At 37.3% G+C, this 16,854-nt stretch overlaps 1 protein-coding gene across 11 annotated transcripts in view; it reads right to left on the bottom strand.

Moving 5' to 3' along the window:
- Positions 1–7,693: 7,693 nt before the first annotated feature.
- The window catches only part of PACSIN2 (protein kinase C and casein kinase substrate in neurons 2), a 65,215-nt gene continuing 56,054 nt past the window's right edge, over positions 7,694–16,854 (bottom strand). For 5 of the 11 annotated variants that reach the window (XM_086885192.1, XM_086885194.1, XM_086885195.1 and 2 more), the window contains 4 exons: positions 14,992–15,116; positions 14,203–14,319; positions 13,007–13,203; positions 7,694–9,517 (listed from right to left, as the gene is read on the bottom strand). In XM_086885192.1, the coding sequence (XP_086741318.1) occupies positions 9,405–9,517; positions 13,007–13,203; positions 14,203–14,319; positions 14,992–15,116 (552 nt within the window). In that variant the 3' untranslated portion in view covers positions 7,694–9,404. The remainder of the gene's footprint in view (positions 9,518–13,006; positions 13,204–14,202; positions 14,320–14,991; positions 15,117–16,854) is intronic. The other 6 variants (XM_086885193.1, XM_086885198.1, XM_086885199.1 and 3 more) reach the window with 2 other exon arrangements.

Here is a 16,854-nt window from a genome sequence, read left to right as displayed (position 1 = left end):
CAGCAATGACCGATAGTTGGTCAGGAGCAACTCCAAGCACTTCCCAGCAACTCCAACTCCCTTAAAGGTAAAGTAACTCCATGACACTCATCTGCAACTGCAGTTCATCAGGCTTCAGGCCAGCCCTCTGCAAATGGTAACCTCAAGGGCACAGCAGGGTCACAGATGTATCACTGCAGTACAAATAATTCATACAGAAAAAAGCCTTCACTGGAAGAGAAAGCATTTGTAGTAAAACATTTTAACAGAGTAAAAGCATGATATTTTAGTAAAAGCCTGTCTGCACAAGCCAGCCTTTGGTGTATAAGTGATGATATTAAAGGCAGTGTCCTTGAAACTCTCCTGAAGCAGTGAGAAAGAAAGAAAACCAATAGCCTTGTGTATTGGGGAAAGAATGTAAACCATATGTATTAACCAATAGTAACTTGCTAAGCCCGCGGATCCTGTCCAACCCTATAAAAGTGTGCTAAAGATAGAAATAAATGACGTTTGCCATACTTCTGTGAAGACTTGGTGAATAGTCTGGTGGTTTCTCAATATCTGGCGCTCCGATCAGGGACCCTTTGCAGGCAGAGGGATTTGGAAGGTCTGGGAGCGGAGAGACGGAAACGCAGGCTGGTGGAGCGGATCTGTGCACGGGAAGACGCGGACATGGATCAGTACTGGGTAGACGAGTCTGTGCCCGGGAGGATGCGGACACGGGCCGCTGGGGGAGACCAAGGCTGGAGGAGCTGGGGTGAAGACCAAAGGCGAGTGTGCATCGGCATCCAGGAGGAGGGGTTGCTCCCCTCCTCCCATCCGTGGCTGCAAAGAATGGATGGGTTTGTGGCAGCACAAACTGCTTCTAAACGTTGTCATTAAACAAAGTGAAGCAGTCAAGGATATGGACCTTGGAAAGCTTGTTTTATGGGCTAGAGATAATAGGTGCAGGCATCCCCAAGTCCTGCTGCTGCCTTTTGTAGCAGAAGAATGGAAAAACATAGGAGATTTGTTGTGGAAGACAACGATTACAGGGAAAAGGAAGGACAATCTGACTCTCGGTCCAACTTGGCAGATTGTAATTAGTACCTTAAAAATCAGGAAAGTGAGATATGCTCAGGCTGCGAGCGCCATAATTCTACCTGCGTCACAGCAGCCATCTCTACCTCCCACTGCTGGGCAGCATTCCTGTCTATGCCACACTTGGATAGAGGGAGGGAAAGAGAGAAGAAAAGAAGAAAGAAACTCCACAACAAACGCTGAAACAACGAACAGAATCTGTTCAGCAACGGAAGGATGTGATACATCCTGAACTATTTGCTCCACCTTTGGAGACACTTTTAACACCATAATCTTGATTCAAGTTCCAACTTTACTACCCTGGAAGAAGAAAAGATACATGTAGATTGGTTTCTACCTGAACCAGGGGCACATGGGGAGAGCACTGAAGTGTGCGCAGAGAACAAAGGCATCCCCAGGGCAGAGGCAGTGCAGAAAAATCTCCAAGGCCACGCTGGACAAATATCAGCAATTACAGAAACAGTTGAGCAGAAACAGGTGGCTCAGACAGCTTCAAAGAGAGACAAAATACCCAAAAAATCGCTAACAATATGGTAGCCAGTTTGAAATTCATCACTGTAATTAAAAGTTGATAAGCTGCAATGGTCACCTTTGTTACCACCTGGCCCTGAGAGGCTTTTCGTGTAACATTGCTTGTTTTTGTAAAATCGTGCCCTTTTTCCTCTATCTCTGAACAAGAGAAATATTGAAAGAAAGAACTGCAATTGTTAAAGTTAAGTTTGTGAGGTTTTTTTTCTTCTCTCCATTTTTTCCCTCTGCAAAAGTATGTGGGGGATGTGAAGAAAGATAACAGCAGCAGAGCAGGAGCAAAGTGGGCAGTTCACCCTCCCCCCCACTCCCTCTCCAAGAAGAGTCACTGGGATAGTACCCAGTTTGTTAAAAAGTCATGATTCATTGGTTTTTTAAAATGTTTTTATATACCCTGTCAGAGTTAATTTTGTGTTTTAAGTAATTATGAATTTATGCAGTTGCAGTTTTTTAGTTTTACTAGAGAATTTATTGTGATTCTTTGAAAGTTCAAAAAGCCCCTTTTAAAAAAGTGTTTAAGGTGAATATTAACAGAAGTAAAAGCCACCTTGCAATAATTAGTTTTAAAACTTAATGTTAAAATATTGAATGATTTACAGTTGCTAGTAAAACAACCTTCCAATTAATGTTATCTTACAGAAGATATTTATGGTTTAAAAAATAATTAGCTAGTAGAACTTTACTGTAAAAGACAAAGTTAAGTTAAAGCATATATTACACATTTGCTTGTTTTTTCCACAATTTTAATAAGGTAATTTCAATGTGAGTCCTTTTGTTATAAAAAACATATATAACAGCATATATACCAATTTGGATTTCAGATTTTAATTAAGAATTAGACTTGATGTTTCTAAAAAGTGCTACAAAAGCTGAATGGCAACTTGCCAAATCCTGTGTTGTTGTGGTTTTTCTCTAGAAAAACTGCACTTTAAAATCCTAACCAACTTAAGCATATACTAGGCAAATTCCTGTTACGAATAAGTATTTTTAATAGCATTTGCAATTATTGTGTATTGTATTTTTAAAGCCAAATGACATAGAATTGTCATGTATTTGTTACATTTTTATAGTCTTTATAGTAAATCCATGTTACTGTTATATTGTGTTTAAAGAGTATATACCAAACATTTAGTTGTCTTTTTGTAGTAACAGAGTAAAATTAAGTTATGCTTTTATTTTATATAGATTAAGTGTTAATAGAATTAAGCAAAGTTAAGTTTCATTATGTTTAAGTTTGAATGTTTTTAAGTTTTATAACTTTGATATTCTTTTAAAGTTAAGTTTTATTATTTCCTTTTGTCATAATTAATTTTTACCAGGTTTAAATATTGTTTAATTTAAACTGTTTTATGTTTTATTGGAGACACTTGTTTAAACTGCAAAGTATGGTTATTTTCCTAGAGAGATGAAGATGACTACAACTGAAACAGCTGTGATAGAACACTAATGAACTTGATGTTCCACTGAAACTGTTTGTGGATAGAAGTGAATGTAGTCTGTGACACCCCTGATTTCATTGGGAGTTCTATTGTTTGTTGCAATCTCTGAAGTTTTTGTTTTTTATAGCTTTATTATTTTTCAGTGTTTCCAGAATTCCAAGAAAATGTACCATCACTGAGGGTCAGCTGCCATGGGAGAGGCTTCAGATTAAACCAACTGCTGCATGGTTTAATTGGTCTGGTACCTAAGGCTTCTGATCATTTGATTTGTACAAATGCATTTTAACAGTTTGCTGTGCTGTAAGCATCTCATAGCTGCTACTGTTGAGAACCTTGTTTTAGAAATGAGTTAAGAGGCATCTTTCCAGTTTAAAGCCTAAGGCCCTGACCAAGCCTTGACTTTACCAGGACAGAATGTTTGCCAAGAGATCCAGATGTCTTCTGTACCAAATCAGTATTCAAGTCACTTTTTTGACTCCGCAATTTGACCCTATTAATATGACAGCTGGATCCATTTTGAAGCAGGCTTGGAGAATCATTTCCGGAGGTGGTCATCCAATCCTTCACTGATTTTGTTGTGTGTTTGCAGACTATGAGATGCTGGTGCAGTGTGTATCTAGTGGTTAATGATAGTTCTACATTACATATGTTATTAATTATGTTTATTATTTGATTGATTTTTTGATTGATTGATTGATTGATGCTATAGGTTTTTATTCATTGTGTATATGGTTTTGTGTTGATTTTGATGTGTACGACAGAAGTACATCTCATTAATTTTTTTTTTTAAAAGGGGGGAATTGATGCCCTAAAAGCATTTGATTAGTGTAATATGTGTATTAGAAATTTGGACCACAATAATGAAATATTTATATTGAAAGTTTAGAAAGATCATATAATCTAAATTTACAATTGGGTGTACCACAGCTAAGCCAAAATGATTCATTAACTTTAATGGGAGAAGTGTCTGTGTTTTGTTAACAGGTTCAAAAAAGTCACCTGTTCATCTGACCAGACTGTCTGCCTCTGAAAACATGAGATCCAGGGAACAGAGAAGTCACCACACAGCTCTGAACATCGATGCCCTCAGTCAGTCACCGATCAGCTGCCAGCTGACATGATAGGAGCAGCGGATGTTCCAAGACTGAATTGCGTTAAATCATTGTTTGTAAGAAGAATTTTGTAGAAGATCTGAAAGAGTATAGAGACTCCATCTAACTGTATATAAAAGCAAATTGTAAATGCATTTTACCCTTTAAGCAAATTGCTTTCACATTTAGATTGCATAAATACCAGAGCACATGTGTTAAAAGTAGTTATAGTTTAAGATTAAGAGTTTAGCTTGTGTGATAATTGTTATTTGTAGGTTTTTGATAAGTTTAGAAAATATATTAGTATAAAGTGTAAGTATTCCCCCTTCAAGAGTTAAGGTTATAAGAGCATATTTGAAAGTTCATTTAACTTTAAACCTTAAAGGAATTAATTCAACAAATTATAAAAGCCTGATTAGCTTTTAGATTCTGCAGGCATGGTGTTATTTATGTGGAACAAACTGCTTATAGTAATTGTGTTGTGTATAGTCCCGACCAACTGTCTGCTAACTAACATCCAAAAGCGACAGAACATATGGGTCACTCTAGCACACTAGGCAGGCCAAAAATCAGTGTGTTTAAGCCTAGCCACACCTGGAGATCCCTTTTGCACCTGTCTCATAGGAGTCCCTGAATGGGATCCTCAAGCATTTAAAAGTTTAGTTATCAATGAAACTCGATTGAATGAATTGGCAATGTTATGAGAGTGCAATCGCACTGTTGGCTTCACGTCAAGACAACTTGAAACCTGCTGACAAACAAAAATTATTGAAGTTCTCAATGTTAACATAGGGCCCCCAGAAGAATTGGACTTGTTAGGCTCCACCAATACCTCAGGTGGATGGATAATGTTTAAGCCCCCCTCCAAAAGCCACTCCAACAAAGAGATGCAACACTAAGCTATAGTTAACTCTATCGTTGATCTCATTACTAACACCGAAAGTAAAGCTTTTTATTCAAGGTGCAATCTCACAGGATGATCACCAGGGTGATTACCTAGTTCAGTAGTCTTAATCTGTGGAGATAAGAGCATGGAATGGAATTCCTGCTAGCCCACATGGAGGACCCTGTTATCTTAGGAAACTTACTTTGTTCCATCCTAACTTACACCAATTACTGAATATAGCTGGTAAAATAAAAAAACATCAAATGGTCAAAGCAAAGCCTGAATGAATTACAATGTGATGATGTTAGAGACACAGACTTTTAGGGTCGTGGTATAATATGGCTAGCCTCCTTTTTACTCCAGGAGCAGCTGCTGCTAAAGGCTTGTCAACTCTAATTTTGCTGGATCAGGAAAGAACTGAACTTAACATCAACAATGTTAAGTGAACTTTCAGCTGATGTGAGTGGTGTACATCACGCCGTATTGGAAAATCAAGCTGCAACTGATTTCTTGCTCTTAGCACAAGGACATAGTTGTGAAGTTTGAAGGTATGTGCTGTTTGTAATACACAAACAACTGAAACAGCTACAGAATGGGTTACATGCCCTGAAAGAAGATAGTGACCCCATTAGAAGTTGGTTAGACAACTGGGGCATCACTGGATGGTTGAAGTCTCTTGTGCTGAAAGGGGAATGAATTTTACTTAGGTTATTAATAGAGATAGTTATTTTAAGTTGTATGTTATCTTGTGTCTATAAAAGTGTAAAATGAATCACGTCTAAAGCCTGGCTTGTGCGAAAAGAGAAATGGGGAATTGTAGAGAAACATTTTAACAGAGTAAAAGCATGATATTTTAGTAAAAGCCTGTCTGCAGAAACCAGCCTTTGGTATAAGCGATGATATTAAAGGCAGTGTCCTTGAAACTCTCCTGAAGCAGTGAGAATGAATGAAAAACAGTAGCCTTGTGTATTGGGGAAAGAATGTAAACCATATGTATTAACCAATAGTAACTTGCTAAGCCCACGGACCCTGTCTGACCCTATAAAAGTGTGCTAAAGATAGAAATAAATGACGTTTGCCATACTTCTGTGAAGACTTGGTGAATAGTCAGGCAGTTTCTCAATAAGCATTCAAATGCTTCTCCCAGCACATGGAAATGAAGTTTTGGATCTACATTAAAAACCAGTTGATGAAACCAGTTCAACTTTTTTATTTAGTACTAATGCAGTGATAATATCATGAAGCATAACCACTTCAAACAGGTGAGGTTTCATGGAGCTCTCCACTCTTGGAAGTGTCTACATCCTAACACCGTTGCTCAGTGCAAAGCCAATCTCTTGTTATATACTGGGATTTGCAAGCAGCAACTATCAGTTGCGTGAGGATGCTGTTTGCACCAGCAGTGCAGGGGACTTGCAAAGCTCCAGCTGCATCCCTCTGCAAAACCCACCTGCATTTATCACGTTTTATCTCTGCCTGGGCAATCAGATTTCAGTGTTTTCTGCATATGGATTCTAGAAGTGTCTATCACCACCACAGTACTCCACAATTGATCTGGTTTTTTACCTTGCAGGAGATTCAATGTGTCAAGATGATCTAGCTGAGGTAACAAGTGACTTGGATGTTCAATGAGTTCTTGCTAATGTCCCTGATCAAAGATGAAGTGATCTGCTATGAAAATAAATGAACATTTAATCAGTTACTGACTACAGTAACAAAAAGTGGGAGGATATCTGTGTGTCCCCAGAGGGATTCCTGTTTGGACTTGTACATTTATTAAATGGTTAAGTAGAAAGAAGGCAGCTGATTATTTATTGATTATTTAATAAGTTACTTATGATCACAGAAGTGTAAGACAGCTGCAGAAGTACCTTACTGGGTTTGATAGGTCTTCTTGCCCTTGGGGACAGCTCATTGCCCACCAGGACCCCCAGGCCCTTCTCTTCGGAGCTGCTCCCTGCAGGTAACCCCCAGCCTGTCCTGGTGCCCAGGATTATTCTTCCCCAGGTGCAGGACCCTGCATCTGCCTTTTCTGTATTTCAGACAGCTCCTCTGCCCCCATCTCTCCACCCTGCTGAGGTCCTTGGGAAGGGCTGTGCAGCCTCTAGGGGGACTGGCTCCTCCTTCCAGCTCTGTGTCACCACCTTCCCCTCACCCAAAGCACTGATGAATGTATTAAACAGTTAATACTGGTGGCCGCCACTGGTCACAGGCCTCTGATTAGGAACCTCTGGGATCTGCTGTTCAGCTGGTGTTGATGGGTAAGATGAGGTAAAACCCTCAGCCAGCTGTCACAAACAGAACTGCATTAATCACTGCCAGTCAACAAGAAAACTCAAAAGGCAGGAAATATTCAGATACTGTATTTAAAAAGAAATAAAAACTTAGCTGCTCACCCAATCTATCTGAGACTTGACACCACCGCAGACAGCAGCATTACAGTAGACTCTGCATACCCATAAAAGACTTTCCTCTTCCATGAAGATTTTGCTGGAATGTTTTGCCAAGAATTCCTGTGCATGGCACCTCCCTTTTTTGCTAATGGCACACTGCCACCCATGTCACACTCCTGGTTTGTGGTTCTTTTACACAATGCAGATTTTGTCACCATGAATTGCAACGAAATGCATAGATTATTTTTTATAAGACTATTACGACATACATTAAAATAGTAAAAGGTGCATTCTATGTTTTTAAGAGATTAACAGATTTTATTGTTTTCTAAAGCATTTAACAATACAGAGACCCAAACCAGTAATTCCTGACAATTTTAGCAACTGTCTTGTGGATGAACAAATATGTTGGTAGGTTTTTGTTGACAGACAAGTACATACATCCACTTTCTAAGCTTGCACATTTGGATTCACTGAAAATGATGACTAAATATATCTATAAGCTCAAAAAGAAAACTATAAAGTCCAAGATTACCAACAGTGTTTTATAGTTACCTCAAAAAAGATTTGTTAACCTCATTACAGTGTAGCTTCCTAATATGGCATATCTACTTACCTGATACTTAGTTTTAACACAGATCTGCTGTAGTTTTACAACCCAGTTTTCAAGGTCACAAATGCATATTTGACACTAGTACAGATGGCCAAGTTGTAACTGCAAACAAATATAGATTTTACAGTGTTTTGCTACAATAATACATGTTTGGACTAAAGCTATTTTATATTTTGACTCATTAATTTATCCACAAATACTGATTTTGAGTACATTAGTGTATTTACTGTACTTTGAAAAATCTAATCACAGAATACTTTGTCTATGGTACAATAATGAATGTGGCAGGAAAACAGATTTAAATATACCTATCATTTAATCTCTTAAAATAGTCTCAATCTTATTGACACTAAAAGGCTTGATAACTAATAGCCATGCTCTTCATATTTTGGAATATCAAATTATATGTACATATACACAACATAGATAGGCTCTTAATAAAAGCATTTAGTCTATTTTACAATCTTCTCTGTTCAAGATAATCAGCCTTCACAGATTTAACATTTCAAATCACCCAAAAATCATTAGCAGTTAAAAGGAGATTATTTTTTTCCTGCAAACATCTGCTGGAAATAGCCACTCTTCTGGGGCTTATGCATAATTCATATTTCTTTTGAATGCCACTTAAGATCTAGATGGAAAATTCTTAGTTCAAGTGTCAATCTATGTAAAGAACATTTGTAATAGAATCCCAACACATGACACCTGCAGATAGCTCTGCTACAAATAACCTTCTGTAATAGACATTTATTAAATACAGTATTTTGTTTTACAACTCCATTTACAACTTCAAGCCACGCTGACAACACAGAAAGATTGCTACAACATGGGAAGAGCTTTCATTCAGTCAAGTGGTGACTAAATCTATGTCATAATTTAAGTATTAATTGATAAAGCATACAAAAAGGTGCTTAACTACATGGCATTTAAATAAAAAAATACTGCATCTTTCAGACATTGGTAAGAACAAATAAAAAATTAACTGTAATAACCTTTAAAATTCAAGTTGCAAGTTACTGAAGGTCACTTAAAATAACTGATTAAACAAAAGTGAGCGTAAGCCACATACTGGGGTAGGATGTGGCATAAGCATAGAAAATGCAAAAAAGTTTAGGATCCACAATAACAGGCCATATAGGAAGAAAAAGTTTAAAAAGTGTTTTTCCTATCATGCTATTTTTTCAACCTAACTCCTTTCCTTTGCATTGTGTAAAAGTTGTGAAAACAATGTCAAGGTTTTGTGTTTCATTCAGCCTTATTTCAGTATCAAGCTCTCATCTTCTCATTAAAATATATACACTCTATATATCCATTCAGTTTTCTCTCACTTCACCTAAATACACTGTACAGGCCTACAGAGCTCTTGTGACACTTCTGTGTTTATTTTGTCCTTTGTCACTGGATTGGTTCCACATAGTTTGCTGGGTATAAACCGACTTGTCCATTGTCCAGGCGTCCTTTGCACCAGCCCTGCTCATCTTCATTCTCCATTTTGGTTAACTCATCCCCTGAAGAAAAGAAGGAACATTTTGCCCCACTTAGTGCAAGTAAAAGAAATGCTGCATTAGGCTTAGTTCTTAAGGTTTTAAGGGAAACATGGAAGAAAATGCTACAAAGACTAAGTAACTCAGAATTTGCTTGCTAACTTCCAGACTATCCATTCAGACATTTATGAACTATAAGTTCATTTTGAGAAAAAAAACACAACTTTGAGGGCCTGCAGTCTCCAAGATGCTCCATAGCAGCAAAGGAGCAAAGGCTCCACTTCAGCCAGGCATAAAAGGCCGCATTGAGTAACAATTATTTCCTCCTGTCCAACTTCTTTGTGTCAAATGATTTCCCTAGATAAAACTGATTTGTGTTTTGTCTTAGCAACAGGAAATAGATGATGAAGGTATTAATCACTTATTATTAAGTGATTAATAATCACAATAAAATAAGTCCCAAACAGAGTCTTGGTATGATTTAGGAGAATATAAACTAGCCTAAGGAATTTAAATTCTTTGGTAAAACTGGACAAGCTTCATATTAAATCTTCTCAAGACACCTATCTTTTTAGCTTTTCTCTTAAGATGGGAAGGTTAAAGCTGCATCTCTTCTAGTTTTTAAGCTTATCAGAAAACTAGTAAATACCCATTATGAATAAATGTTTGGCATTTCAGACTCTACTTGGTTTATAGAGACATTACAATTTTCCCACTTTTTCTAGTGCTGAAGAATTAGGGTGTACAATTTCAAACCTTCCATTAAGTGTATGTTAATAAAGAGTGAAAACAAAGACTACTAAAATTCACTTTTCAATGACAGTATGCCCTAACAAATGCATTTGTATCAAAGCTTGGGCTGGAAACTCAGTGATCCTGGAGATCTAAGAAAATATTAACGCTTAAAGTGTCATCTGCACAGCAGTTACAATGAAACCACTGTGATGATAAAACTAGAACATATAATAACTTATTCTGACAATATTTCAGAGACAAGATTTACTGTCACTATTCTCAGCCATGGAGGGCCACAGAAGGGTGAGACAGATATATTGTAAATAATTATATCCTGTCCTTTTACCTGCTTATAAAGCCTCTCATAAAATATGAATAAAGTTATTCCTGCTGTTTGGAAGCCTCCCACAGCTGTTTGCCAAGAAACAACAACAACAAAAGAAATAAATCAAAAAACACCAGATGTAAAGGTACTCCACTAAAAAAATGAGTTTCATGTATTAAAGTACATTTAATGGACACTGTGCAGAGCATATATTCTGGAACATGTATTTAGAAGCATTCTGTAGGTAAATTCTTTGAATACCCAAATTCCATGTACATTTGAACAAGCCCTTAATATGCATTAATCGTCTGTTGACAGCTGCTTAGAAACCTAGGGATATCTACAGAGGAACACAAGATTGGGTAAGTTTTAAATTGGCTCCCACCTGACCTAGTGAGCTCTTTTCCTTAGTTTTTTTTATGTTCAGTGTAAAGCTAGTCACATTAACACTTCTGCCTAAAAACTAAGCACCCATCCTATTAATTCAGCATCTGTAAGGGGATTCATAGTCTAGCACATCATCCCTTTCCTACAATTGTATCAATGCCATAATTTGGTGTTGTAACACTCTTTAATGCTCTTCCTTCAAAGTACTGAACTCTTCTAAAGTGAAGTCTGTGTATATCTCACAGTTCATACATCTTCTACTTTATTTCTACAGACCTCACATACTGAGAGCCACTTGGTTCAATGGTTTAATGCAAGTGAGGCAGCTGGTACTCCAGCACAGAACACCTAACTTTGTATTTTACCATTACATCTGTATATATAAACATTGCATAGTTTTGCCAAGGAAAGACTCATTAAACCCTTGCTGCTTCACAGGTACCATAGATGTATTTCAAGAGGATTAGCATGCTTCCGTCCCCTGCTGAGAAGAAAAGGAGCAGTAAAAGTCTACAGAATGAGAAGTAACTTTTAGCTTGTGTGCATTCCACAGAAAGTACCAGATGTTTTGTTACTATATACTTCTGTCAGGGCACAATTCAGCAAAATTCACAGACAAAATAACCTATCCGTCCACTCTGGGAGCTTACAATACTTGTCTACAGAGAAGAAAAGTTAGATGTTCAGTGTTTTCACTAATGAAAAAGGAAGGTGGTGAGTTAAAGGCAGAGCACCACCACCTGGGCTGGGGGGTGTTTTGGTTCAGAAAGCAGAAACTGCATTTAGAGTATGACCTGGGGACACACTATTCTGAGGACTACTCTTCTCCATCAGCAGAACAGACATCCTGCAGCTCCCTGATTAGCTACAACATGGACTGGTTTCCTAACTTTTAGCCCTAATATCTACCTAAGAACCTCAGCAGGTGGTAGAGAAATAGCACACTTCTTACTAACCCCAGCAGAAAGGAAGGCAGAACCAAAAGCTTCCTGGAGTTTCTTTTCAACACTTGAATACTGTTTTTCTATTACAATTAATCTGGGAATTACAGGAGATGGTATTAAATGACAAGCAAATGGGAAAAGAGACAAAAGAGTATCTATCTCTCTCATTTGCACGAAGTGAAGTTTGCTTTTGCTAAACTACTCCTGCAATATTGTTCTGGACTTCCTGGTTGGGAAATGTCTCCTGCAACTTTAGGCAAGACAGTTGAACAACTGGCTTGAAAGTCATGAACAGTCATAAACAGGAGGTAGAGTTCAGCTGGAGGCAGCTGCATCTGTGGTGTGCAGCCATCACACCCTGATGGCACCTTCCTGTGTGTGGAAACAGTGTACGATGGGTCTCCCCCCATCTGCATCACTTCTGCTCTCTCCTGTAACAGTGAGGGGAAAAAAGGGCTTAGGGCTCAAGGGAGATACAATGTCTGAGGAAGGAAGAGGTGTACTAAGTGTACCCTAATATGAAACAGGACTAAAAAAAACAGGTGAACACATTTCCTGTGCTTAACATACAGTGAAGAGGGTTGAAAAGAGACAGTTAAAAAAGTATCTGTCCATGAATATTCAAATATTCAACCCTAAAATGTTAGCATTGCAGAAAGTTGGATGCCAAAAATTGGATGCTTTCCATTTAGACAGAGAAGCTGTCAGCTGATTTAATAGAGTTTCAAGATTAGCTGCTGTAGTATTTTCCTTTAAAAAAACTACTCTGTAGGGTTGGCATTTCCAGACAGCTAAAAAGCAGCAGCTGTTACTGTCACCCAAGAAGAAGAGGGAGAGAAAGGATTTTCAGTTCTGCAGGTCATTTTGTTTCACTTAAGATGATATGAAAGGAATATCTCAGAGGCAGCCCAACACATTCCAAAAAGCTTAGGAGTCAGTGCTGCCAAACAGGGAATACCAAAAAGCGCTGTCAGGAGGGATGATGGTTAGACAGGATCCTGTACGTGGAGCTGTAAATCCAGAGAAACAGGTAACTTCACAAAATAAAAGCTGAAGAAAAAAAAAAATCCCCTGCCTTTCTCCTTCCTGACAAATATTTTAAAGTAAATGTTGCAAACTTACCAGCTTTAAAGCTGAGCTCATCTTGCTCCTGGCCCTCATAGTCATAGAGTGCACGTACTCTCACTTCCATGGCAGGAGGGGTATCTTCATCAAAGGGATTGGTGTCTCCATTTGCATCAGTGGAAGAGAAGGGGTTGTTGGACTCTTCATCAGACCAATCTGTAGGGTAGCTTTGGTTTTTCTCATAGCTGCTAACACTGAAAATCAATGTTGAAATTATTCTTTTCTGCTCTTAAAATGGGGGACTAGAAATACCACTAAATACCCCTAAATATGCTTAAACTCCACTCTAAGGCCCAGTTTTGAAACTTTCTTTCTGGTATCTTCCCATCTATCTTTAACTGATAACGCCTCACTAAAAAAAAAACCAACAAAAAACAAAACAAACCATTCTTGCAATGCATTTACAAAGTTACAAAAAGGCAAAACCAACACACATCAATCTGCCTACAAACTCAAAATACTTCTCTATATATTATATACTATATATATAATATCTATAATATAATCCATATAATCCATGGGACTATTTACTCTGGAAAGGTGAAAGGGATGCCATAGTCAATGAGAGGGATTATCTGGTTTAGGTAAAACATTTAAATTTTTCAATTTGCTGAACCTTCCTCCCAAACCTCTATGCACCTCTACAATAACTTCCAACACTTTTTCTATATTGCAATCCACCAATACAAAACTTCATTATACTGCAACAACTTGATCATTTAAAGGTAAGTTCATTGTTCAGCATGCACATGCCAGTTAAGAGAGTGGAATAGCCCTAGAGTGTACACTGAAGCAACAGGCAGCTGCTCGAGAAGGTCCTAAACAAAAAAAGAAAGCATCTTAAAAGCAGATTTATTCAGTGAGAAGACAGAGAGCAGTAAAGCTCCAGAAGCAGTTTCACTAGAAAAACACATCAGTTGTAATGTTTTATAAGAATGGGAAAGGAAGGGGAAAAAAAGCAACAGCAGTTCTGTTAGCAACTGCCAATAACCACAGTAGTTTGAAACCAAAAAATCAAGCAACAGATAGGGCATCTTCTAGGAAAGACAAGTTAGGTTACAGTGTTGCTTACACAACTGCTTAAAAACACTTCATGCACTGACCAGCATAGTGTTATAGAAACCAAAAAATAGAAAACCCTGGATAGACAAAGTGGAAATGTGAAAACAATTAAAAAACAACGTTTCACCAACTTTTTGATCTTATTGTCCTCCTTTTCACTGACAGTACTCCCAGTATCTTCTTCATCTTCAAAGGGATTGTAACTTGATTGTACTGACTGCACTGTGTTACTCTGGACACTAAGACTGCTAATTTGGAAAAGAAAAAGCATTATGGTGACCCTATCTGTATGAGAGAACACTGTCATTGGTGTCCCATTAAGCAGTTTCTTAGCAGATCCCTCCTTCAGCCAAAAAAAATAAATAAACAACTAAACAAAATCAAAACATCTATCAAATGCAGCATAAGGCTCAAGAAAACTTGGAAAGTCTCACATATGGAGTATTCCTTCACAATTAGAATATCCTTTGTGGACCACAATTTCTTTTTTCCTATTGCCTGCAATAAAACAAAATGCAATTTTTCTGGCCAGCTTCATTCCTTTTTAAAGCAGTTGATGTTAACAGTTTTGTATTAATCAGATTCAGAATTCTGATGTGAATAAATGTTTTGCAAACTAAGATTTTGAAGTATTATTGTTATTTCTGGAGATGGGAAGGTGGAGGAGACCACCAGATCAGGTACAGAAAGTTCAGTTTCTCATGAAGCTTTGTTTCTTTCAGCTCCCAATGGAAAGAGAGCTATAAAATAAAGAATAATTCCCAAATTAATTTGTGAAGTGCAGACATCTCTAAAAATGTTCACAGATAATTATCATTTGATTGAACAGTGACTTTGATCCTGTAGAGCTTATTTGTATTATGTGTATTTGAAGGCAACAATCTTTTCCAATTAGTGTTTTTAGGCATAAAAAAAACTACCTGCTATGTTTGTTAGGCTGTGAAACTTGGTCTCCCGTCTGATTAATACCAGTCAGAGTCACTCCATCAGAAGCCTTCTTCTTTTCTCTTCTACTAAGAGTGCGATTCAGGTCTGCAGACCACTCCTACCAATGAATGAAAAACGTGATTGAGAAATTCAATTGAACAAGTAATTATCACATTTAATTCACATAACCGAGTTATGGAACATATATCTATATAGACAACACTACCAGTAATTACTAAAGATGAGTCACTCTAAATGTTTCATTTATGATTCTCATCTAGTTCCTACTCCAGCAATGCTGCAAACAGGTATCTGTGCTACTCACAAAATCCCAAGGTTACCTGTACTTCCCTGTTTAGTATTCTAAACCCCCTGAAAAGACTTAAAATACCAGACATCTGGCACACAACTGGAGAAATCAAAAGAGCTGGCCAGTACAGATATTTAAAAGATATACTGTGACAGCTCACAGTTTCAAATAATGCAATGATATCTGGCTTTAAAAGGTAACTAACATTCCATTAAAAAAGGTATTGTAAGACAGGGCTTAATTCTCAAGAAACACTCTCAGATGACTTACAAAGAAGCAGCTAATTTAAATATGTGCCTAAGACTTAAGCCCTTAAGGTACTTCACTTTGGATTTAGTGAAATTCATTGTCCTAAAAAGCCATCTATAGGAGTTAAGGTTCAAATTAACACAAGTATTGACAAGACAAATGATGTCACTTGTAGACCCTCCTTGATGTTTTGAACCATTCAGAGGCAGATGGGGCAGGCATGGTGAGACCTAAACACAACTCCTGCATCAAGTTAAGCTTTGATTTCCTGTTATACTAAATACACCTGATAAATACAAAGCAGGAACCAAGAGAAAACAAACTGGAAGCAAGCAAATACCCTATGCTGAGACATGTTTCCTCACAGAAGTCTTAAAGTTAAAAAAAAAAGTCAGGAGAGAGTTTGCTATACAAAAGATGGCATTTTGAGATCAATATTTTTATCAGGAAATGGAAATTTTCAGAGTTGCTATTACTCCTATGTAGCACAGTCAGTCCAGTGTTTTCTGCACATTCTTCAAATACCTCATTATTTTAATGTTGTAAAATACACATTGTACTTCTGAGTTACCACAGTTTAAAGACCACTGACCTATACATATTTGCAGTTTACAATGCAATTTCATAGTCATTTCATCATGACTTTTTTACTTACGTCATCCTTGTAGCATGTAAACGAGAAAAAAACTTGATTACAAAAACAGTAAGAGGAACGTTTAATTTGTTAATTATAATGTTTAAGAAAAAGGATAGTAATTTCCCCACACAGAAGTAACTGCACTTCAGTGTTTCAGGCGAAGCAATTCTACGGTATGGTAATGAATCTTCTTCCTCAAACATCTAATGTAAAGTTAAACAGTATTTTAAAAACAAGTGCTATTTTCCTTTATGGTTAATAAGGGAACAGCAAAACACTCCAGAGTTTATGCTTCCACTCCATCAATTTAATCTCTGGAACTTATTTCAACTAGACTCATGATGCTGGTCCAACTCATTCCACTTCCAGCTATCATACACAAATAGTATGATCTGCACTGACACCTTTTTGTGCATATTTATTGTAGGCTATGTTTATAGAACACTACTTAGAAAAACTCCTTTCTTCTGAAAATGGCATCCAGCAATAAAATGACCAACTGGGTAAAGGTGGCTTTTTAAAAACTGAATTTTAAATACCAATTTTCAAATTTTGACTGTTTAGTTCAGACTTTTTCAGCATCTTTGCAGCATACACTACAATTATCTGCTATGAGCAATGAGATTCAAATTGAAGTCTGTCACCAAAGGGAAGAAGTAA

Source organism: Cyanistes caeruleus, chromosome 4 (genome assembly GCF_971803275.1).
Source record: "Cyanistes caeruleus chromosome 4, bCyaCae1.hap1.1, whole genome shotgun sequence".
Taxonomy (NCBI): Eukaryota; Metazoa; Chordata; class Aves; order Passeriformes; family Paridae; genus Cyanistes; species Cyanistes caeruleus.
Note: the sequence above shows the minus strand (reverse complement) of the source record. Positions and strands in the feature narration are given on the sequence as shown.